At 42.4% G+C, this 26,159-nt stretch overlaps 1 protein-coding gene across 1 annotated transcript in view; it reads right to left on the bottom strand.

Annotated features, from left to right (window-relative positions):
* The window catches only part of LOC126278761 (uncharacterized), a 62,321-nt gene that overhangs the window by 7,351 nt on the left and 28,811 nt on the right, over positions 1-26,159 (bottom strand). The window contains exons 4-6 of the mRNA XM_049979037.1: positions 24,687-24,786; positions 18,618-18,731; positions 11,102-11,257 (exon numbers count right to left, since the gene is read on the bottom strand). Coding sequence (XP_049834994.1) covers positions 11,102-11,257; positions 18,618-18,731; positions 24,687-24,786 — 370 coding nt within the window. The remainder of the gene's footprint in view (positions 1-11,101; positions 11,258-18,617; positions 18,732-24,686; positions 24,787-26,159) is intronic.

Consider the following 26,159-nt stretch of genomic DNA (forward strand, 5'->3'; position numbering starts at 1 on the left):
TAATCTCTGAGTCCTGTCGCTTTTATACAAAGTATTGCGCTGCATTAAAGCACTTACTTTTAACTTTTATATATGAAAATGTGGGCTAATCACACTTAAACAGGTCTTCTAAAATTAATGTTTTATAGAACGTGGGCTATACATCTTTTTCAGTGTCATTATTATTCAGTTCATCTAGACGTTTGTAGTAATGTCAACTGAATGTATAAAGTTTCCTGCTGGCGTAATACCATGGGTCCTGAAGCCAGCCCCTTTGGCAATGTCTTTAACTAACAAACGTACTAGAAAAGTGCAAAATGATATTTATGCATGTGTAACTGTTCATATGTTTTCATTTCTTGTGTGTTTTGACTAAGAAGAAAGACTAGCTTTCCTTGTTACAGTCACACCACGACTTGCTAACAAACTGAAGAACGCCTCGACGTTGAAACTGTCATCGATTGATGAATGACCCTCTCGTAAATCCTAAATTTCCTAGAATATCAATGTTTGGTGCTGAGCTATTGGTGCAAGAGTTCGTGACTGCTTTAGTCGTCTGTGGGTACTCCATCTTTCTTCATCTTATTTGAAGTTTTCGTAACACCTGTTCCTTCGATAAGTTTTGATGCTGTTTTCATTGACTCTGTTGACAAACACGCGGCTACGTGTGATAATCTGTATCTCAGGTAAATGCTTTGTTCCCATTAAATGCAACATTGTGACATACAATGATTTAAACGTTTGTGGGACGATGTCGAAACGTTCATCAAATGATGTTACTTGTTACAATGGCATTGCCATCTGTTTATTTGCTAAAATTCCTTGAGTTTTGGAAACGGTCATTAATCAAATGAGTGTTGACACCTTGCTGTCAGATAATGGGGACGTTATCATCAGAGCACACAAGAAAGTACTGGGACAAACGTATTATATCTGTACCAAGCATTACGAGATAATAAAATATTTGCAAATTGTTCATCTACTTGGAATCAGAAAGTCTGTATCACAATATGCCTGTAAAAACTAGTCAGTACTATTTTATTCTTTCCCTGTCTTGTGTGTTTTGTGCGTCTCTGTGTGTAAGTGAAAGCGTTTCTCTCACTTTGTTCCCTTTAGCAAAATCGCATAGTGTGAATTAGCCTTCTGCCGTGTGAAAATATGCAGTTTCCGACGATAATATCGATTAATTAATCCTGTTAAATTAGTGATATTGTGAATGATGAATTCATATTTTATATACATCTCACTGGGACATTTCTGTCAGAGGCTGTGATGAGAACAAAGTTCCTAGGTAGTCGTGGCTTCGAATTCTCCAGCGCATGTATCCTTTATTGTAAGCTCAGCAACATGTTGAATATAGTGTATGACGTATTTATTATCTGAAAATAAAAAAAATTGTATTAATCTACGAGAAGAAGATAAGATGTGCGGAGAAATACATGAAATTGTGACAAACATTTTAAAAATGGAATCATACTGGCAAAGTATAAAAAATGTGGTTTTAAGTAAAACTTAAGTTTCTCATCCCAAAATGGAAAGATATTATTGGTATTTTTAATGCTTGTAATTAGAAGTTTTTATTTTCTTCATGTAGTAGGATTATGCTTAAGAACAAATGGTAGGACGTTAGAAGTTATCAGTTTTATTAGAGTTGTTCTTATGAGAATTTTCTCAAAGAGAAAAATATGTCGCTTATGAGGGCATCAACGAACAAACCTTTTTCGACGGTCGATGTAATAAATGACATTACACAAAAAATAGAAAACACCACATTCTTCAATGGATTCTAAAGTGTCGACCATTTTTTTAACGTATGCAAAGTGAAGTAAAGCCTATTCTATCGACAAAAAGTTACAGGGATTTCTGAGAATTTTGGTTAGGGGACCTGTGATATCCAATAACTCGTTACGGAGTAATTGTGTTTCATTCGATTTCGTGTTCTCATTTATCCCAGCATATGAATTACAATGGAAATTTCTAATCTAGAGTGCAAATTTTGACAGTATGCACTGTGGTGTCACCGCCAGACACCACACTTGCTAGTTGGTAGCCTTTAAATCGGCCACGGTCCGGTAGTATACGTCGGACCCGCGTGTCGCCACTATCAGTGGTTGCAAATCGAGCGCCGCCACAAGGCAGGTCTAGAGAGACTTCCCAGCACTCGCCCCAGTTGTACAGCCGACTTTGCTAGCGATGGTTCACTGACAAATTACGCTCTCATTTGCCGAGACGATAGTTAGCATAGCCTTCAGCTACGTTATTTGCTACGACCTATCAAGGCGCCAGTCTCCGTACTATTGTTATTGTGAATCATGTACCATAAAGAGCGACGTTCTCCATTAATGGATTAAAGTTAAGTATTCCACCAGCTACGTCCGATTTTTCTCAATTCTAATTCCCTTGTCATGTTCCAGACCTCACGCCAGCCTGCGTGAGCTAAGACGCGTGCATTTCGGCCTCCTTTAGATATACGGGTTTGCTCTCCTGCCAACCACAACATGCACTGTGTGTCTTTTTTTGGAACAATCTTACACTTTCACGGTAATCGCTGTTGGCAACGGTAATTCACATTTGTTTTCGCCCTTAGTCTTGATCTTTTCACCTTCGGGTTTGCTTCTCCAGTAGTGTTAACAGCACTAAGGATTTGTTTACTATTGTAGAGCTGACCATATGTACCTCATGTATTTTGTTGAATACAATGGGAAAGCGGTATAACGACACTATACTGAATAGTTTATTTTCTGAACATATTTATCTATTCACTGTACCGAAGTAAAACATAGACGGTGTGCATTCCAGACAAGAAGCGATATAAGCTTTTGAAATACGGCGATACAGAATAACGTTGAAGGTTTGATGTGTAGATCGCATAACTAATCAGGGGGTACTGACTAGCGTTGGTGAGAAGACGAAATTGTGGCACAACCTAAATAAATAGAGCGATCGGTTGAGAGGACAAATTCTTAGATATCGACGAATCAACAGTTTAACAAACCAAATAACTCATAATTACATTGTTATTCTCTGACGAGACACAAGAGACCACACGTACTTGAGCTCAATATACACAGGAAATATATGAACAACTTCCAAACAGTATTAGCCTTGTTCATTGAATCACGTAAGTATTGGGTACTGACAGTATCCACATATGCAGAATGTATCATAATGGAAAGAAAAAATTAATAGCATAAAATTGCAGTAAACAAGGCTTCTAAAGTGCATATCAGAAGAGCTACGATCACATCTTCGTCTACTATACAATGAAAAAAATTTCTTCCAGTGCAAGCTCTTTGCTTTCCATATTTTGCGTGGAGTTAGTATGGACCAAAACAGGGAAGAAGTGTCCAATAACAAGGGCTCAAGACTGAAAACCTTCAGAGTTATTAAACTTGTTCAGCAGGACAGCTGTGTTTCACAGTAGCGAAGATGTACACGTATTCATAGCATTTAATATACCCGTCTTAGAATCACTGTTTGCTGGATGGTTTTTGCTGTTTATTGGTCCATAAATATGTTTTTTACTCATAAGTCTTTTGGCAGGTTTGATGCAGCTCTCCACGATTTCCTCTCCTGTGACAATCTTTTCATCTCACAGCAACACTTGCAACCCACCTCCTTAGTTATTTGCTAGATGTATTACAGTTTCTATCTTCCCCTACACCCCCCTCTAGTGCCAGGGAAATTATTCCCTGATGTCTTAACAGATGTCCTCTCCTCCTCCCTTCTTCTTGTCAATATTTTCCATGCATTCCTTTCCTCGTCAAGTCTGCAGAGAACATCCTCATTCCTTACCTTAACAGTCTACCTAATTTTCTGCATTCTTCTGTAGCACCACATCTCAAATGATTAGATTCTCTTGTGTTCCTGTTTTCCCAAATCCGACGTCTCATTGCCACACAATTCTGTGCTCCAAACATACATTCTCAGAAACTTCTTCCTCAGATTGACACCTAAGTTAGATACGAGCAGATTTTCCTTGGCCAGAATGCTCTTTTTCCTAGTGCTTGTTTCCTTCTTATTTCCTACCTACTGCGATCATCATGGGTTATTTCGTGGCGTGGGTAGCAGAATTGCTTAACTTTATATGCTTTGTTAAGATCCTCGCTGTTCTAATTTCTCCTACTTCTCATTTCTTTCGTGTTTCTTCGATTTACTCTCACACCAATATCTGTACTCAATATGCTGTTCATTCCACCCAGCAGGTCCTATAAATCTGCTTCACTTTCACTGAAGATGGCAATGTCATCAACGAATATTGTCATTGATAATCTTTCACCTGGGGTTTTAATCGAGCTCTTGCACCTTTCATTTATTTCCGTCATTGCTTCTTCGATGTATAGATTCGAAAGCACTTGCGAAAGACTATTTCCCTGTCTTACAACCTTTTTAATCGATGTATTTCATTCTTGGTCTTCCACTCTTAATGTTCCCTCATGGTTCCTGCACATATTGTAAACTTCTCATCTTCAACGTGAAAAATAATATCGCCACTTGCCACGCGGCTTTCTCAACATTGTGGGCGGCACACAAACAGTAACCTCCGTGAAATCTAAGCGATCCAAGACGATGTACAATTCTCGTGAGCTCACGTTGTGCTTTTACTGAAAACACTTTTGATAGCAGCCCAGCTCTGGCGTCGTCTGAGCAACAGCAGAGACCCACGTGAAATACAGGCCACTGCTCATACTCTATGTGATCAAAAGTATCTGGACACCCCAAAAACCTACATTTTTCCTATTAGGTGCAATGTGCTGCCACCTACTGCCAGGTACTCCATATCAGCGACCTTAGTAGTCATTACACATCGTGAGAGAGCAGAATGGGGCGCTCTGCGTAACTCGTGGACTTCGAACGTGGTCAGGTAATTGGGGTCGTCACTTGTGTTATACGTCTGTACGCGAGATTTCCAGACTTTTAAACATACCTAGGTCCACTGTTTCCGATGTAATAGTGGAAGCGTGAAGGGGCACGTACAGCACAAAAGTGTACAGGCCGATCTCGTTTGTTGACTGACAGAGACCGCCGATAGTTGAACAGGGTCGTAACGTGTAATAGGCAGACATCTATCCAGACCATCACACACGAATTCAAAACTCCATCAGGACCCACTGCAAGTATTATGACACTTAGGTGGGAGGTGTGAAAACTTGGATTTTTTGGTCGAGCAGCTGTTCATAAGCCACACATCATGCCGGTAAATACCAAACGACGCCTCGCTTGGTGTAAGGAAGGTAAACATTGGACAAGTGAACAGTGAAAAAACGTTGTGTGGAGTGACGAATCACAGTGCGCAATGTGGCGACCTGATGGCAGGGTGTAGGTATGGAGAATACTCGGTGAACGTCATCTGGAACGTTTGCAGTGCCAACAGTAAAATTCGGAGGCGGTGGTGTTAAGGTGTGGTCGTGTTTTTCATGGAGGGGCCTGGCACTTGTTGTTTTGCGTGGCACCATTACAGCACAGGCCTACATTGATGTTTTGAGCACCTTCTGGCTTCCCACAGTTGAAGAGCGATTCGGGGTTGGCGATTGCATCTTTCTTCACGATCGTTCACCTGTTCATAATGCACGGCATGTGGTGGAGTGGTTACACAACAATAACATCCCTGTAATGGACTGATCTGCAGAAAGTCCTGGCCTGAATCCCGTAGAACACCATGCCTCACCGACCGACATAGATACCTCTCCTAAGAACAGCACTAGGTGAAAACTGGGCTGCCATTTCCCAAGAAACCTTCCAACACCTGACTGAACGTATTCCTGCGAGAGCAGAACCTCTCGTCAAGGTTAAGGGTGGGCCAACACCATATTGAATTCCAGCATTACCGATGGAGGGCGCCACGAACTTGTAAGTTATTTTCAGCCATGTGTCCGGGTACTACCTATAATTATTAATTGTAGAATGCGCTTCCATATTCTGACCTGTTTTTTAACTTTGTAGTCGTATTGTACTTTTGTTAAGGTCATTTTGTTGGCCTGACATATTCATTTGATAATTCTGGGACTTGGACTTTCCAGTGGTACTATTCATACACCTTAGCATAAACTGGCGAAGTTTGGAGAGTTTATTTTAATTTTTAATTACACTCTTAGATTATGGTGCAATCCTTTGTATGTTAAGCGTTATGGTGACGTGGCGCTGGTAGTAGTGAAGTGGGGTAAGCCCAGCACACTTGCTCGTCTCTGAAGCTCGTACAATGATTCAGCACTTGTTTCGTCTCACTATAAACAAGCCTTGAGTTTCCTTTAGTCTCCCTTCCATTATCAACCACAACGCCAGAACTGTCTTTCCTAAAGCCAAATTGATCGTCATCTAAGACATGCTCAATTTTCCTTTCCATTCATCTGTATATTACCCTTGTCAGCAACTTGGATGCCTGAGCTATTAAGCTGACTGTGGGATAATTATCTCACTTATCGGATCTTGTAGTTTCTGGAATTGTGTTTTTCTCCAAGCCTAGTGGTATATCGACAGCGTCACACATTCCATACACCAACGTAAGTAATCTTCCCCCAATGATTTTAGAAATTCTGATGGAATAGTATCTATTCTAACCGCCTTATTTCATTATAAGACTTCCGAATAACTTCGAAATTCTGATTATAACACTGGATCCCTTATCACTTCCCTTTCAACACCTGTTACTTTTTCTATTACGTTGTCAGGTAAGTCGTCCCCCTCATAGAGGCCCCCAATGTGTTCTTTCCACTTGTCCGCCTTCTCCACTGGATCGAACAGTGCGATTCTCATTGCACTCTTAATGTTACCGCCTGTGCTTTTAATTGCATCGAAGGTGTTTTGACTTTTGTATATGGTAAGTCAGCCCTTCAGACTAGTCTCTTAAACTTCAGCCTACTCTTCATCATTCCATGATTGTGATCTATGTCTGTTGCTCGTTACGCCTTTATATCTGCCCCTGGGTACGCCTTTCAGTCCAGTATTTGATTTCGGAATGCGTCCGTGACCATGATGTATTCTGATTAAAATCTTCCTGTATCTCCCGGCATTTTGCAAGTATATCTCCTTCTCGTGTTATTCTTGTTTCAAATGGCTCTGAGCACTATGGGACTCAACTGCTGTGGTCATTAGTCCCCTAGAACTTAGAACTACCTAAACCTAACTAACCTAAGGACATCACACACATCCATGCCCGAGGCAGGATTCGAACCTGCGACCGCTGCAGTCGCACGGTTCCGGACTGCGCCCCTAGAACCACGAGACCACCGCGGCCGCCTGTTATTCTTGAACGGAGTGTTCGCTGTTATCATCTGTAATTTATTCCAGAACTCAGTAAGTTTTTCTGCTCTTTTATTCCTAGTACCAAGCACATATTCTCCCTTAATCCTTTCTTCTACTTTTTCCTCTACAACCGCATTCCAACACCCATTGCTATAAGATTTTTATCTACATGTACGTACTGGGTATATCCTCATATACTCTCCCTGTCTCTCGGTTTTCTGCTTCGACGTCGGCATTTCTACCTGAAATATTGTTGTCGGTGTTGGTTTGCTTTTGATTCTAGTGAGAAAACCTCTTATCCCCGAGATAGTCACACTAATCCTATACCTCTGATATTCCCATACACCCGACTAACCAGAAATCGCTGTCTTAGTCCATACTCATTCCTCCCAAAGTTAGGAGAGCAGAGACCATGCAGTGAAGTGATTTGTTTCACAGTATCGAATATGACGAGGTGCCATAGCTGCAGATGTACGAATTTTAGAGGCCATGTTTACTGATATTTTGCCTCTAGTATCGTGTATTTCTAACTATATGCGTTTATTTATTTTCTCCGTTATAAATGAACAAATACACCAAAACCTCACAGTATCCATGGTCCATGATGAGGCAGTAGCATCGACGAAATACTATCTTCTACTTTACGCTCAACGAACGATGTACAGTACTGGCCACTAAAATTGCAACACCACCAGGATGACAGTGCTACAGACGCGAAATACACTCCTGGAAATGGAAAAAAGAACACATTGACACCGGTGTGTCAGACCCACCATACTTGCTCCGGACACTGCGAGAGGGCTGTACAAGCAATGATCAAACGCACGGCACAGCAGACACACCAGGAACCGCGGTGTTGGCCGTCGAATGGCGCTAGCTGCGCAGCATTTGTGCACCGCCGCCGTCAGTGTCAGCCAGTTTGCCGTGGCATACGGTGCTCCATCGCAGTCTTTAACACTGGTAGCATGCCGCGACAGCGTGGACGTGAACCGTATGTACAGTTGACGGACTTTGAGCGAGGGAGTATAGTGGGCATGCGGGAGGTCGGGTGGACGTACCGCCGAATTGCTCAACACGTGGGCGTGAGGTCTCCACAGTACATCGATGTTGTCGCCAGTGGTCGGCGGAAGGTGCACGTGGCCGTCGACCTGGGACCGGACCGCAGCGATGCACGGATGCACGCCAAGACCGTAGGATCCTACGCAGTGCCGTAAGGGACCGCACCGCCACTTCCCAGCAAATTAGGGACACTGTTGCTCCTGGGGTATCGGCGAGGACCATTCGCAACCGTCGCCATGAAGCTGGGCTACGGTCCCGCACACCGTTAGGCCGTCTTCCGCTCACGCCCCAACATCGTGCAGCCCGCCTCCAGTGGTGTCGCGACAGGCGTGAATGGAGGGACGAATGGAGACGTGTCGTCTTCAGCGCTGTGAGTCGCTTCTGCCTTGGTGCCAATGATGGTCGTATGCGTGTTTGGCGCCGTGCAGGTGAGCGCCACAATCAGGACTGCATACGACTGAGGCACACAGGGCCAACACCCGGCATCATGGTGTGGGGAGCGATCTCCTACACTGGCCGTACACCTCTGGTGATTGTCGAGGGGACACTGAATAGTGCACGGTACATCCAAACGGTCATCGAATCCATCGTTCTACCATTCCTAGGCCGGCAAGGGAACTTGCTGTTCCAACAGGACAATGCACGTCCGCATGTATCCCGTGCCACCCAACGTGCTCTAGAAGGTATAAGTCAACTACCCTGGCCAGCAAGATTTCCGGATCTGTCCCCCATTGAGCATGTTTGGGACTGGATGAAGCGTCGTCTCACGCGGTCTGCAAGTCCAGCACGAACGCTGGTCCAACTGACGCGTTAGGTGGAAATGGCATGGCAAGCCGTTCCACAGGACTACATCCAGCATCTCTACGATCGTCTCCATAGGAGAATAGCAGCCTGCATTGCTGCGAAAGGTGGATATACACTGTACTAGTGCCGACATTGTGCATGCTCTGTTGCCTGTGTCTATGTGCCTGTGGTTCTGTCAGTGTGATCATGTGATGTATTTGACCCCAGGAATGTGTCAATAGAGTTTCCCCTTCCTGCGACAATGAATTCACGGTGTTCTTATTTCAATTTTCAGGAGTGTGTAAGTGACAGGAATTAGATGCTGTGGTATCCAAATGATTAGCTTTTCAGAGCATTCACACAAGGTTTGCGCGGTGGCGACACCTACAACGTGCTGACATGAGGGAACGTTCAAACCGATTTCTCATTCACAAACAACAGTTGACCGGCGTTGCCTGGTGAAACGTTATTGTGATTCCTCATGTAAGGTGGAAAAATACGTACCCTCACGTTTCCTACTTTGATAAAGGTCGGATTGTAGCCTATAGCGATCGCGGTTTATCGTATAGCGATGTTGCTGCTCACGTTGGTCGAGATCCAATGACTGTTAGCAGAATATGGAATCGGTGGGTTAAAGAGGGTAATAAGGAACGCCGTACTGGATCCCAACGGCCTCGTATCACTAGCAGGAGATGACATGCATCTTATCCTCATGGCTGTAACGGATCGTGTAGCCACATCTCGATCCCTGAGTCAATAGATGGGGACGTTTGCAAGACAAGAACCATCTGCACGAACGGTTCGACGACGTCTGCAGCGGCGTGAGCTATCAGCTCGGAGACCATGGCTCCGTTTACCCCTGATGCTGCATCACAGACAGGAGCGTCTTCAATGGTGTACTCAAAGACGAACCTGGGTGCACGAATGGCAAAACGTCATTTTTTCGGAGGAATACAGGTTCAGTTTACAGTATCATGATGGTCGCATCTGTGTATGGCGACATGGCGGTGAACGCACATTGGAAGCGTGTATTCGTCATCGCCATACTGGCTTATCATCTGGCGTGATGCTATGGGATGCCATTGGTTACAAGTCTCGGTCACCTCATGTTCGCATTGACGGCGCTGTGAACAGTCGACGTTATATTTCAGAAGTGTTACGACCCGTGGCTATACCCTTCATTCGATCCCTGCGAAATCCTACATTTCAGCAGGATAATGCACGACCGCAAGTTGCCGATCTTGTACCGGCCTTTCTGGATTCAGAAAACGTTCGACTGCTGCCCTGGCCAGCACATTCTCCAGATCTCTCACCAATTCTAAACGTCTGGTCAATGGTGGCCGAGCAACTGACTCGTCAGATCGTCAGAATACGCCAGTCACTACTCTTGATGAACTGTGGTATCGTGTTGAAGCTACATGGGCAGTTGCACCTTTACACGCCATCCAAGCTCTGTTTCACTCAATGTCCAGGCATATCAAGGCCGTTATTAGGGCCAGAGGTGGTTGCCCTGGGTACTGATTTCTCAGGATCTGTGCACCAACATTGCGTGAAAATGTAATCACACGTCAGTTCTAGTATAGTACATTTGTCCAATGAATACCCGTTTATCATTTGCTTTCTTCGTGGTGTAGCGATTTTAGTGGCCAGTAGTGTATGACTTTCCAGCATACTTCATACTAATTTTATACTGTTGAATGGAAGTTAGTGTGTTGTTTTCTATTCCTCTGTTGAAAATGTTTTACACTACAATGATCGGAGAATGAAGCTCAAGTGTAAACTGGACGCCATATTCGAGTCTTTTTTAATACTTTCAGTGGCTTTCGGCACGTGCCCACACAGCAATCACAGTATTTGTATGTCACCTATGACGGTACGAATATAAAGACAACATAACATACAGTCCCCAATTTAGAAAGATCTCATATCCGGCAGGGAGTCGAAGCCCGACCCCTTCGGGTAGCGATCCGCCCACTGATCTCGCAGCTACCGAGGCGTACGTATATTCGAGACTTGACTCGTGTCTTGCAACGTTTACCTGCATGTACGTGTTCCTGGACAGCGTGAAGAACTTGCCCAGACGTATGACCAGCGGCCGTGACGTCCGTAGCATGATGATGGTGAGCGACCTCTTGAACGGCGGATCGCCGTCCGGCCAGCCAGAGCTGAACGCCGAGTGCAGCAGGCGCTCGCTCTGCAACAAGATGCACAGTCACACTGTCACTGAGCTTTAAAGTCATTTCGGTATTCGGCTCATTGCCTCACTTTCTCATGTAGATGCATTTTGTCGCCAAAAACCCCCGGAGGCTCAGGGCTGTTCATCACACATGCACCAGCCACAGCATGCCGGTCTCAACCTCATGGTAATTTGGTGGTTCACCACTAGTCAAGTGATCGTACTGGTAGTCTGTTAGTAAGCTGAGCTGGTACGTTGCCCAGGTCAACTGTTCCCGGTCTATGTGTGTCCCATATAGCGTGCCCCTCTGTCTGTTACAGCGTACCGACAGCAATAAAACTTTATGCAACCCTTTCAAATACTAATGTGATTAAAGTCTCATGTTCACAGTGAAAGGTACACAGGGCATATTAATTCAAGTTTTGTAAGAAAGTATTATATTCAACCAGCACTCCTGCACTCTGTCTTCAGGCCACGAGTGGCCTACCGGGACCATCCGACCGCCGTGTCATCCTCAGTGGAGGATGGGGATAGGAGGGGCGTGGGGTCAGCACACCGCTCTCCCGGTCGGTACGATGTGTTCTTGACCGAAGCCGCTACTATTCGGTCGAGTAGCTCCTCAATTGATATCACGAGGCTGACTGAACCGCGAAAAAAGGCAACAGCGCATGGCGGACTGGATGGTCACCCATCAAAGTGCCGACCACACCCGACAGCGCTTAATTTCGGTGAACTCACGGGAACCGGTGTACCCACTGCGGCAAGACCGCATACCCAACCAGAGACGATCAAATATAGTACCGATTGTGTAGTAGTGTCGCTACTCAACAACGATTACCGGTTCATGGTAATGTGTTAGAGTAATTTTAGACCGAGAGTTGTGTGGAGGATTCCTAAGTGTAAAGACGTGTTGTATCTGATGTGTGCTGGATATATACTTACACGCTACAAGCAGTAATGATCTGTTATATTTGCAAGACACTATAATGTTTGCTAACTGTAAAAGAAATCTCAACAGACGTTGGGAATAATTAAGGTAAAAATAGTTGTATGGTTACTAATGCAATGCGCGTATTTATGAGTCATCATTGAGACAATGTATAACACTCAAATCCAATGATCTAGTATAGCTAATTGTTGATAAATAATCAGTTTACTGAGTGACGTAATTGTGATTTTCTTTGCAATATGTGGCAATCCTGCAGGCTTGCGTAGGTACAATACCTTTGACCTTGGTCTATAAGCTGCTTCTAATCCAAGTGGCACATCGATGCAAGTGCTCAGTCGTGAGTTCTGCTGTAATAAGTTAACACATGTTTGTGCCTCTCGTCACGGAAAGAGAACCGCATAATATTGCGCAAGGGTATGCCATTTCTTTTTGCTTGAAATTGGGTGAAAACACCACGACAGCTAACGGTAAGTTTCAGAAGGCTTTTGGAGAGGAGGTTATGTCAAGAGCTCAAGTTTTTCTTTGGCAGTCGTTTAGTGAAGGCAGAACGAATGTTAAAGATGAAGACCGCAGTGGACGACCATTAAACTCACGGATGGATGTCAACTTGGTCAGGGTGCCTCCTGGACACACAGCTGATCAATATTACTACAGAGATATTTTAGAAAGACTTCGTAAAAGAATTGTACGTGTCTCTGACAACATTGCTGAAAATTGGATTTTGCATCATGAAAATGGACTATCCCATACTGATCTGGCAGTACAGCAATTTATAACCCCAAAACCAGATTCACCAGACTTTTTTCTATTTCCAAGACTCAAAACGGTGGTCAAGGGACACCGTTTCAAACAAAACAAAATGTCCAAAAAGCTGTGACGAGGGTCTTGGAGGATATTACAGAAGATGAGTTCCATAAATGTTGCCATTAGTGGCAGAAGTGCTGGAAAATGTGTGTGTAGTCCCAAATCCATGTCATTTTTAATTGTTTCTCAAGAAGTTATTGTCTAAGTCACACTCGATTTAATTAAAATGTATGCTAAGCAACATCCATGCACATCGGCTGTTTGTAACTATACAATTTGAAGTACCGTCAGAGAGCAGTGCGTAGGGCGTTACCATTGCGTAGAAAAAGGTAAGAAATTTTATTATTTCAGGGATAGCATTCATAAAGAACAAGGACGATTATTTTCAAATTGATCAAGTTTTTTTTCATTAGCAGGGACAATTACAAATCAATAGTGCTGCGTCAGATTCATATTTTGCGTTACTTAAATTCATGCAGTTTGTGTTTGGTTTAAAGTTATTAGCAGATTAAATTCCTACAGTTAAATTAAATTTGCATTTTCCCAGTCAGAAAATATTAGTACAGGGCAAAGTGCGTAAGCGACGAGACGAACTACACGTTGACATGCCATTCGAATTCGGACAGTTGTGTCTGGTGTCACTTAATTAATTCCACTCCTATTTCAACCGTACTTTTTTTTAACAGCTTGACTGGGTGGGCAGAGTTATAAATATCTAAACCTTGAAATTTCGGTCTCGCATAATGCATAGCTTACCTTTTTAATATAGGACACTGTATGCTTATCATAGAACTGATCTACGTAAACTATTTCTCGTCATATCTTCATAAAACACCTTTTAACAAGTGTAAGTCGTATGGTACTGCAAATATTCCGGAACATTCTGTTTCATTTCAAGATGTTCTTGATTAATGATATACAGGTACTACGATCTCGGAATCTGTGCGAAAGATCACACAAAATGTACAAGAAGAATCAGCCTTAAAATTGTAAATAGTGAAGTATGCATGAGGGTGTGCATAATTCTGTACGTAACAACACTATAAGTAAGGCATTTTTTTAAAAAAGAAACTATTATTTATATCGAGGAAATAGTTTATTTACTTCAGGGCTTCAAACACACAAAGCTATTTTCCTTTAAAAACTGTCTGGCATGCTACGGTGCCATAATTTAGCAGGATACTAAAATTAAAGGAGTTTTGCTATTTGGGGAGCAAAATAAATGAGGATATAAAATGTAGGCTGGCAATTGCAAGGAAAGCGTTTCTGAGGAAGAGAAATTTGTTAACATCGAGTATAGATTTAAGTGTCAGGAAGTCGTTTCTGAAAGTATTTGTATTGAGTGTAGCCATGTATGTAAGTGACACTTGGACGATAAATAGTTTAGACAAGAAGAGAATAGAAGCTTTCGAAATGTGGTGCTGCAAAAGAATGCTGAAGGTTAGATGGGTAGATCACATAACTAATGAAGAGGTACTGAATAGAATTGGAGAGAAGAGGAGTTTGTGGCACAACTTGACCAGAAGAAGGGATCGGTTGGTAGGACATGTTCTGAGGCATAAAGGGATCACCAATTTAGTGCTGGAGGACAGTGTGGAGGGTAAAAATCGTAGAGGGAGACCAAGAGATGAATACACTAAGCAGATTCAGAAGGATGTAGGCTGCAGTAGGTACTGGGAGATGAAGAAGCTTGCACAGGATAGAGTAGCATGGAGAGCTGCATCAAACCAGTCTCAGGACTGAAGACCACGACAACAAGAACAACAACAACAACAACAACAACAACTAAAATTAAATAAAGTCTTATAATGGAACAAGTGGCAAAGTACCTAATTATACGAGCACAGTAACAACGCTCATTGGCCGTAGTTTGCCTCAGTCAGTCGGCAAATAACGGAGATTCGGTTTGTGGAAGCAGTAGCTTGAGTGCTTGGACTAATTGTTGAGGAGTAGTGCTCGAATTTTCATTGAGGAACTATGTGGGATGCAGGTCCTCAACTGGCCACCTACTAACGAACAGATAGCCACCACTGGCACCGAGGCGAAACCAGCTTTCATCAGACCTTCACCCTGCACTCCTATGAGCTCTGGCTTCACACCATTGAAGTCAGAAATAGTGACGGATTGCGGTCAGTGGCATGCACGCTTCAGAGCGTCTGCCTCGGAGCTGTCCTAGAAATAAACGGTTTGTAACAGTTCGTTAAGTCATTGTGGTGCACACCGCTGCTGAAATTGCTACTGCAGATGCAGAGAGACCGAGCCATATGCCGAACACGATGGTGTCCCATTGCAGTAGTACCACGCAGGCGTCCGAAGCCCGCTCTTGTTGCAACCATACCTACCCCTGACTGCCGCTGGCAGCAACCATGCACAGTGGCTACACTCGTGCTAAGTCTTTTCGCATTATTGCAGCAGAAACGTCCAGCTTCTCGTAGCCCTGTTACACGACCTCGTTCAGACTCAGCGAGGTATTCATAATGGCGTCTTTGTCTCACTGCATGCATTCGTGATTAACATCAACTCACGACGTCTGACCGAAAATTAACGCTCACTACCGTTACAGCGTTTGTTTACCAAACCTGAATTACGCCCTCTTATACAACTGTCGCGAAATTTGAATGAACACTTTCGTTTACATCGCACAACTCCTCGATTTAGCAATTTTTTTCCGTCAATGTATTCAGGAGTGAACTAAGTTTCACATTTCACTAAAAAGTTGTTAATTAAAAATGAGCTAAAGTCTGAAACGCAGAACAAACGACAATTTTTGATTAAGTGTAGTCATATTTAACCATAGAAACAGCTCTGGAGTTTAAGATTACTGAATATGGTTACAAAGTGGATACCACAACTACGATCAGTACAGCACACAACAGCGTGCAACAACTGAGGACAGTCATTGTTCACTCGAGAAACCAACTGTTTCAGCGTGAAACGGAGGCTAAAATGTTGCGAATTACAGAATGAAAACATACGTTTGGTTTGAACTAATGTGAAAATACTGAACGTAGTTTCAGTGTAAAGAACGATGTTCTGAGTAGCTGGGACAAATTTTCAAACCCACGCAAATGGTCGTCGGAGATTTCCTGAGTTTGGGTTTCAGTGTGTTAAAGATATACGGCGAGGAACGCTGAATACATAGTTCTGGGTAACGACAATGTGTGTGGCGCACGCCCGTGGGCCGGCTCTGTGGCCGAGCGGTCATAGGTGTTTTTCAGTCCGGAACCGCGCTGCTGCTACAGCCCCAGGTTCGAATTCTGCCTCGGGCATGGATGTGTGTGATGTCCTTAGGTTAGTTAGGTTTAAGAAGTTCTAAGGCTACGGGACTGATGACCTCACATGTTAAGTCCCATAGTGCTTAGAGTAATTCTAATCATCTGAGCATGCCCGTGACTAGGCTAATGGCCTGACTGCCATTAGAGGGCAGTCCTTGTTGTTGTGTTAGCAGAAGAGCCAACACCGTGTTACTGGAGGTGGCCGAGATGCACGCTTTTTAGTTCACGCAGGCTGGCGTGAGGAGGGAAGAACTATATTGACGTGAGGTCTGGAAAATGACAAGGAATGAGAATTCAGAAATCGGACATAATTAGTTGGATGCTTAACATTAACCCATTCATGATGAACGTCTCTCTAGACGGTGCATGATTCACAATATTATCTGTTCAGAATACATTCTTGAAGATAGTAATTATAGTAACTGAATATGGCGCCTTTCTAGTTCGTAGCAAATGACGTAGCTGACGGCTGAGCTAAACTATCGTCTCTGCAAATGAGAGCGTATGTATCGCTAGCAAAGTCGGCTGTGCAACTGGGGCGAGTGCTAGGGAGTCTCTCTAGAATAGACCTGCTGTGTGGCGGCACTCGGTCTGCAGTCACTGATAGTGGCGACGCGCGGGTCCGACGTATACTAACGGACCGCGGCCGATTTAAAGGCTACCACCTAGCAAGTGTGGTGTCTGGCGGTGATAACACACTTGTGTCCTGCGTGGTACTCTGAGGTGGCGTGGGAGGGGGAGGGGCTGACGGGTTCGTCGGGAACGCCCTTCTTTATCTCCAGTAAAGGTACCCCGTACCTGGGTCAACAGCAAGCATTATGGAACTGGGATCGTCCTGGAGACACGGGAAAGAGGAAAAGTAAACACCCCTACCCGGAGAGCTGGAGCCCAGTGGTACACTCAGAAGGCCTCCCTGGCTCCTATAGGACACTTACGAGTCACCTCACAGATTGGCTTGGATAACTTTGTGGCAATTTCCTCTAGAACTCTAAACTTGCACATCCTTAGTTAATATTGGAAATGTTCAGATTACTAATGTCTTAGTTTAGCAATAGAATATTCACGCTAACGTAATGTTTTATGAGAAGCAGTTCATTAAACTAGGTAATGTATGTAATCTTTTTGATTTACTTTTGAAGATTTTTTTTTATTGATGGTGACCTATCTGTTCAGGAATTGTATTAATAATATAACGTCCGTCAGTAGGATGGAACTGCGTATTGGGGAAGAGACGGTGTCGGCTTGCAATGGAAAAGCTGCTTCCAGAAGTACCGGGCAGAAGCATAGTAAGCTTTAGAATGAGATTTTCACTCTGCAGCGGAGTGTGGGCTGATATGAAACCTCCTGGCAGTATCATTTCTTTCAGGAGTGCTAGTTCTGCATGTTTCGCAGAAGAGCTTCTGTAAAGTTTGGAAGGTAGGAGTAAAGCTGTGAGTACGGGGCGTGAGTCGTGCTTCGGTAGCTCAGTTGGTAGAGCACTTGCCCGCGAAAGGCAAAGGTCCCGAGTTCGAGTCGCGGACGGGCACACAGTTTTAATCTGCCAGGAAGTTTCATAGTAAGCTTTACTTTGGTGTTGAGACTGATGGCGACGAGAATGTCGAGAATGTCGAGGAAGTGGTGTCTAGACTCGAAAAAGTGAATAGCTCTGTCATCAGGTACCAGATTCTAAAATTTGTGTGTGCTTGGATTAATGGGCGATAAGCGGCCAGGTAGTGCAAGTGTTGGGACGTTGATAATTTCGTGAGTCCAGTTCTCATCACGGCTTACAAATATTCCACGAGTGAGAATACAGATGAACTTAAAAGTTTTTGTAGTGAAACGTGATGGTATACACTGTAGAACCAACAGTGTGATCATTTATTCACGGATTGCGAAGAACACTTTGAGTCAGCTAATTTAGGTGTTTGCTCGAGCTGCTGAAATAACAAGTGCGTAGACAACAGATTTGTGTTCTAGAATAAAGTATTGAATTCAGCGTAGTTCCTTGTGCTGCCTAACTTATTTGATAAGATCAACACCAGCTACATTTACTTAACAATATAGCAGTGAAAAAGGCAGCAAATAAAATTAGAATCGTCTGTTTTTTTAAGACTAAGAACTGTTTTCACCGGTGTGCCAGTAGTCTCTGCACCAAACCTGATGCAAAAATATGAATGTAGGTAAATCTGATCATGCATTTACGCTCCCCCCCCCCCCCCCCCACAGAAATGTTAATAAAAACAAGATGGTAACTAGCAAAGTTAAACTATTGGGGGATTCTGTGTGTTTTACAACTATGAAGAACTGAAGATTGAAAATGATAAACTACACTGTTATCATGACACGTGTGGAGAGGAGTGCGTCTACATACCTGGTCGGTGATCGACTGCCCGAGGAAGCAGAAGAGAGCATTGTGAGTCATGTAGGCTAGGAAAGACATCATCCTCTTCACAACCGTCGCTTGTGATACGACTCCCTGAAACATCTGTCGAACGAACAATAAGGCTTTGAGGAAATGCAGTAATTATAAACAGGCTGAAACGAGTTTCAGGTAACCTTACAAACCGTTAATGGGTCATCGAGATACGTCTTAGTTAATCTGAGAATTACATGTTCATTACTGCAACCGCCTCTACTTACAGTCAAAATAAGTAGAATATCAATGCTACCATGTTGCGAAGTACAAATTTAACCGTGAGGCAGTATCGTGACACATTTTTGAGCCTCTGGGAAAGGTACTAGAAGTTGCAAATTAATGCTTTGTGTCTCTGGTTGCCTGCAATGTTGGTAGGATTTATTTCTGAAAACTTCATAAAGAAATATGAAGGTTTCCGTTAAGCAAGGTTTAGTATCAGGTACTCGATATATTAACATCTTTCCCACCATCTCAACAACCAAAGCATAAACTACTGACGTAACCTACTCAGAGCAGGAGGTAGGGAGACAACGCTGGCTCTGCCAGCCATTTTAATGATTTCTAGTTGCTAGACCCCTGAAGTTGAACCATATAGCTTTTCCATGAAATTGTTATCTTTCACCTGGCCAGAGTTACACAGGGCACTATAAAGATACATCACCTGCTGCTCTGTCTCCATAAGAGAAGACTTTCATTAATGGCAGCAACTCAGTTGGTTAATAACGGTCACGACCGTTGATCCGTGGATATATGTAAGGATTAGCAATGAATCACGTAAAAGACTTGTAGTTAAGTTACTTCTTGGTTGTGCAATTTCATTTAATTGTTCATTCTCCCCTGTCTGCACCTTCTAGGGACGCAGTTTTACTCTATTTTATGCCTTTTTTTTTTCAAGTAACGAGAATTCAGCCAATTATGGTAGGTAATAATGACTGTTTTGGGTTCTTACTTCTTGCAGCAAAAATGACCCAAAGTGACCTCAAATTTTTGCAGATCTATAAAAAAGTACTAACTTCTGTGAAGAAGTGGCACATGTACCCTATCAGCTCTTGACGGGATTTCAGAGTGATGCAAAGACTGGCATCTTGTTTCAAATATTAAGAAACTTTAAACTGTACTCGTCACAAATCGACAAAATAATATTCTATGTTTACAAAGTCAGTAAGTCATACATGTATTCAATAAACTTCAAAATAACCGCGTGTAACAGTTTGTCACATATGAAATGATCACATAGGCAAATTTACAAGTAAAGAAAGCAACGGCTCTCTCTGTCGGCACGCTGGGATAAGTTAGTCTGTCTACAACGGAGACTACTTACAAATCACTTGTGTGTATCATCTTAGCATAATGTCAAAGAGTATGTGACACAATCCATTAAGGAAAAACAGATGATGCTGAACGCATCAAAAGAAGAGCAGTACGAACCTCAAACGATATAACGTAAGTTACATGCCGTCCTTTGCGGCTGTATGTGGTCTCATTTCCACTAGACGCGTTTTGCGTTATTTAAAGCATATGTAACAACTATGGTTTTGTTTGCAAATCGGTTAAAGGAGATTATAAATACTTTGATCTTAAAAGTCTTCTATTGACATTCTTGGCTGCTACATTCTTTGTATGCTTTACTTCTAATCATGGGCGTTCGATTTTTAGCACACTGCAGTGCGCTAACGAACAATAGAACAGGTAAATTTCTCCGATAATCAAGTCAGTTTCACCGAAGAGGAAGAGAATGTATATTACTTGTTAAGAAAGCTTAATGAAGTATATGAGCAGTGGAGTATGAAAGCAAATGGTTGATGGCGGTACAGGAATAGATCTTGACATGGGTTACTTATCGGTGGTAAAATGTAGTAGACCATATAAGTATTTTTAAAGGAAACCATATTCGCCGTTGACTGTAGAAATTATTTAGTTCACAATTCCAGTTTCGACTTTTTGCCCACTATCAAGTAGTACTCCAAAAGCTGGTGAAAATAATGCATCATTTACATTTTGTTTCAGTATGTATCAGACTTTAAACTTCTCCGACCTGTATACATGCAATCTTCAAAACCAAGCCATCAACATCAAAGGAGTGCGAAACTCAGTCCTACGTAGAATGATGTAGTTTACGTGAACTGTTATCAGTATTAACATCCTCCACATAAATCGGTACAAATAGATGTCCTAACACACTGTCTACATGTGAACTGAGGTCGCTTGCTCGAAAATACAGTCACAAGTTAGACTGCATGTGCACTTATCGGACATAGTTCATTACAGTGATACCAATATTGTAAGCTTCATAGCATAACATTCTCTTACATCTGCTGCGACATGCAGCTTTCTTTATCATCTCATAGTCCTGAGGTACAAGTGGATAAGACACGGAAATTTATTTTATACAGAGTAACAAAAAATACGTATGTTATCTAGTGAATAGGTCTTACACTGGCTTGGGTACTTAAACAGAATATGGCAACAGTAAACTTACGTACTACCTTGTTTGCATATACATTTCACCTGAAAAAACGGGAAGAAAACCTACAAAAGGCACAAAATGTTCGCCTTTTATACAGCAACAGTGCAGCACAACAAATTGAGACAATTCATCAAAAGAGCTCAGAAGTACAGGGTATATATTTTTCCCAAGCCATACTGTTGGTAATGCAATTATGTAACGTCTCTGTCTACATGTAATAACAAAATTCAAAGTACTCTACATGCTGTCGAGAAAAATGTAAAAATTCGTTATACTGTATTGTAATTCACTGCTAAAATGGATTAGACAAGGCAAAGAGAAATTAATTTACAAAAATAAAGTATATGAGAGAACACTTGATTCTCCAGCGTTACTCTGAATAAAAATTGCAGTACAGTAGAAAACATAGGGTAGATTTATAAAACATGTTACACAGCATTTATGAAGAGCTGGTTAAATAGATCACATCAGATAAGACATTTTAAATAAAATAAAAATGAAAATAAAAAGTGGTAGTTCATACTATTCTTCAACGTTATCTTATAAGATATAAATATTTGCTGACAGTCATTTCGGATAAAGGTAGCAGCAACGAAGCAGTAGAGCACAGAATGGGAAAAGGGAAGGTGTCAGTTACGCAGCTGCACTCCGTTATTTGGAATTACAAGACATCAAAAAGAAGAAATTATAGGGAATGGGGCTTAAGAGACGAAGTTGTGAAGTAACAAGAAAATACAAAATCGGAAGTGCTATGTGAACAGATGGGAGTTACCAAAGATATTGTAGACACAACTAAAAACAATTATCTAGCATGGTATGGACATCTTGGAAGAATGCCAGAGGAAAGATGGCCTTCTAAAGTTATTTGACAAACAAACTATTAAATAAATTTGTCAAGGATTTTAAAAGGTTTAATTAGTTACATGCAACTATGCCCATAGCTAGGTATTCCTCCCTAGGAAAACACATTATGAGATCAACATAAACATCACACTTGATGATTCAACTGATACCTATGTTTAATTAACCATGTTCCGATGTTTATTATGTGTTTGAAATTCGTGACTTGACTAGGGATTCGTTTCAGCCCTGGTTGTGGCGAGATATTCCTGTATTCACTCTTAGTGATTAATATAATTTATCATTATCGTATCATAAGGTCGCAAACTGACCACGAATGTTTACTGTAAGCTTAGTATGCATATACGGAAATTTTGAATTAAAAATTAGAATACTGGTCGTTTTGTAAACACCTGCTTTGAGCAGAGCAGTGGTCACGAAGCAGAGTGCAAACAGACGTATGTAGATCCACGCAAACACTCTTTTTCCTAGTATTAGGGACAGTGGTAAGAGCGGCGAAGTTTGGGTGGGCTGAGTACCGCAGGTTCTAGGACAGAGTTCGTGGGAATTGGAATATTTGATGGTCGCGAGCTAGAACATTTAGAAATATTTCATACTTTTAATAATGCTGCTGGATGTGAACTGTGGTCTTCGAATTCTTAGTGACTTAGAATTTCCATCTCGCTTTCAGTGACAGTATCATATGCAATTACGTGAGCTTTATCGTTATTGAATTATATTTAGGCAGCTGCGAAATCTGATATCTACTCCAGTGGTATTGTATCGAGATGTGTGACGAATTTCTAAAGTGTTCGCTGCAATAGCATTTATCATGAATAAACTTTAGATTTTGCTGTAAATGGTTACTGAACTTTGCACTAATGCACTTCAAAATTTTCTACTTGTTTCGTGATGTGATGCTCGGTCTTATGCACTCATTTATTGCCTGTAAATTCTATTCTACCACTTTGCATATTGTTCAGTTGATTTATTAATTTGATGTGAGGCCACTCTTCATAAAAGTATTTATGCTCATAATGGAAATAGACATTCTGGTAACGGACTTGCCGCAGTGGCTACACCGGTTCGCATGAGATCACCGAAGTTAATCGCTGTCGGGCGGGCGAGGTCGGCACTTGGACGGGTGACCATCCAAGCCTCCATGCGCTGTTGCCATTTTTCAGGGTGCACTCAGCCTCGTGATGCCAATTGAGGAACTACTCGACAGAATAGTAGCTGCTTCGGCCAAGAATACCATCATAACGGCCGGGAAAGCTATGTGCTGACCCCGCGCCCCTCCTATTCGCATCCTCCACTGAGGATGACACGTCGGTCGAATGGTCCCGGTAGGCCACTCGTGGCGAGAAGACGGAGTTCTTGAAATAGACATTATGTTTGAATTCTAAGCAACCTGTTTCAGGCAAAATTGTCATCCTATTGGATCGTATCTTAATATTCACTCTTGTTTCAATTATTTGTTTACTAAATGCTATAATTAATTAAGCTGATTTTATCTCTATATTACTGAAGGGTAAAAGACATTTTAACTATGATAGAATATGGGCTGAAAAGAAATGGAGCACGTTCCTCCTCTAATGACTGAAGTGAATCCATGAAAACGTTTTAGGCCGTGCAGGTACCATACTTATAGTGTTGTAACTGTAACGTCATAACTGAGTCTGCAACAGAAAAAAGGAGATCTGGAGTGGAATGGTCGAATGCGAATTTGAAAACATCTCCTCAAATCGATTGAAGTGTTTTAATTTATGTACTACATTTGCCAAGTGGGCGACACAAAGCGACTGGTATATGAGTTAACAAAATCCTTAAATTATACAGGTGAACCTTAATAACCGACAAATTGCAAATTTCTCACTGGAAATGGAGGATAAAAGCTCCTGTGAACATGTAGCTGGGAGTGAACGATGTGCGTGCAACGATAACAAGTCGTCCCGGAACGCAGTACAGAGGTGCATCACAACAATGTCACAAAGTATGTTCAAAGTGGCCTCAATGGAATTGCAGGCGATGGGGATAGTAGAGGTTATCACGCAAGATACCCATAATCATACCTTGGCTTATACCATGCTGGTGGGCCACTTGCCTGGAGCTTGTACTAGGGTCCGTCTCAAAATCCAGTCCTCCAGATCTGGTGTACCCACATTCTGCCGCCTCCCTGTACGTTCGTCTGTCTTAAAGGACGCAAGATCATACAATCGTCCAAAAAGGGCTTCAAATGTTGTGTAATGTGGTTGGTGTTTTTGAGGGTACCCATTATGGTATAGCCGCACTGCCTCTCAATCGTTTCCATCTGCTTGGCTGTACACAAACACAATTTCGGCTTCTTCCCGATATGATTACCGGACCATTCTCATGCTTACAGTACGCTGCGTCAATCACACAGCTCGCAATACACAAGAAACACACAAAAGGTGGTCAGACGAACTATCATTCGTCAGTTCGCTCTACGGTGGCAACGATGCTTTCCCTGACACGTGTTCGTAGGACTTTTTCTTCCTTCATTCCCAGTCAGGAATCCGTTCCTGCAACTTGTCGATTTTATTAATGTTCACTCTGTGTTTACCTTGCTTCTCTTATGACGTCGTCTTTGATGTCACTAAACTGTAACTTTCAATCCTTCCTTCTATCTATTAATTTTCTGTGCCAATAAGCCTTGACATTTTCAAGTACGATTTATTTTCATATAGACGACTTACCTCTACAAATCCGAAAGCTTGCAAGCAAATGCTGAAAACGCTGACCGCCAACACAGTGGTAATGGATTTTGTCATCGCTGCCTCTAGCTCGTCGACACATCTGTAACAATAATGTTTAATTCCGTGACAGTCTTAGGAAAAACTTAAAGTTTCGCAGGGGAAAATGGACAGCTTGTGAAAAAAATATATATTAAAGTATGTGACTTGGGAAAGTCTCAAGAGTTTCATCTCAGCGTAGTTTGACGAGAAGTTTCCAAAAATTAAATAGAGACTGTACTGTCATTATATCTTAGCGTAAGACAACACGCAAGCAGTATCTTATCACAATAACACCTTACGTAAGGTGCGGACGACGTTTGACTATACTGCCCCAACACAATGTGACATTTGTCAGTTCTCAGTTGTACATTTTCCTTGGTTTTAGCTGGTGTTAATCCTAGGACGCCTAAGCGGGGGGTGGGGGAGGGGGGTTCGTTGAACTCACAATTTTTTTATGTCCTCTGTTGTTGCCCAAGTAACTTTCATACTACATATTCCCTTTGAATTATTGTTAGGCGAAATGTTACTTTGACTAATGAGAAAGAATTGTATGCATTTATAGGAATCCTGATACTTATGGGGGCAAATAAGGACAATTCGGTCAGTGTACACCATCTTTGGTCAGACCTATTGGGTCGGCCAGTTTCCAAGGGTATTATGGCAAGAGAACGTTTCAAGGAACTTATTGTAATCATAAGGTTTGATGACAAAAGTACCCGCCAGCTAAGAAGGGAAGCAGACAAGTTCACAGCAATTCGTGATGTTTTCAACAAAGTGAATGATAGGTTTCCACTACTGTATAAACCAGGGGTCCACCTCACCACTGATGAGATGCTCAGCTTCTTTGGAGGCCGCTGCCCCTTCAAAGTATTTATGAAGGATAAACCGGGCAAGTATGGCATCCTTATACGCATGATGTCCGATGCAGTTGACAAAGACGTCTTGAATATAGAACCCTATGCAGATAATGTTCATAATTTGTCGAAAGAAGAACGGGGTTGAGTAGCTGTTGTCAAACGTCTGGTAGCATCTGTGAAAAATACTGGTCGAAATATTACTACAGACATAGGTGGATTTGGCGGAAGAGTTATACCAAGACTACAAACTTACTACAGTAGAACACTCCAATCAAACAGGAAGAGTATTCCAGATATAATGAAGAACAGGTCAAATCGAGAACAATATTAATCAATGTTCTTGTTCCCAGACCCATCAACAGGTAGGACTGCAGTGTCCTACATAGCAAAAACAAACCAAGTAAAAGCTTACCGACGTTGTCAACAATGCACTAAGATAAAGGCACTGTTGGAGGAGATCAAATTGCAACCTGCAAGAGGGGAACAAAGAGATGGCCTCTATCTGTATTTTACTCTCTCATCAACATTTGTGCTATCGATGCAACCACCATATTCATCCAGAAACATCCAAGATGGA

Source organism: Schistocerca gregaria, chromosome 6, assembly GCF_023897955.1.
Source record: "Schistocerca gregaria isolate iqSchGreg1 chromosome 6, iqSchGreg1.2, whole genome shotgun sequence".
Lineage (NCBI taxonomy): Eukaryota > Metazoa > Arthropoda > Insecta > Orthoptera > Acrididae > Schistocerca > Schistocerca gregaria.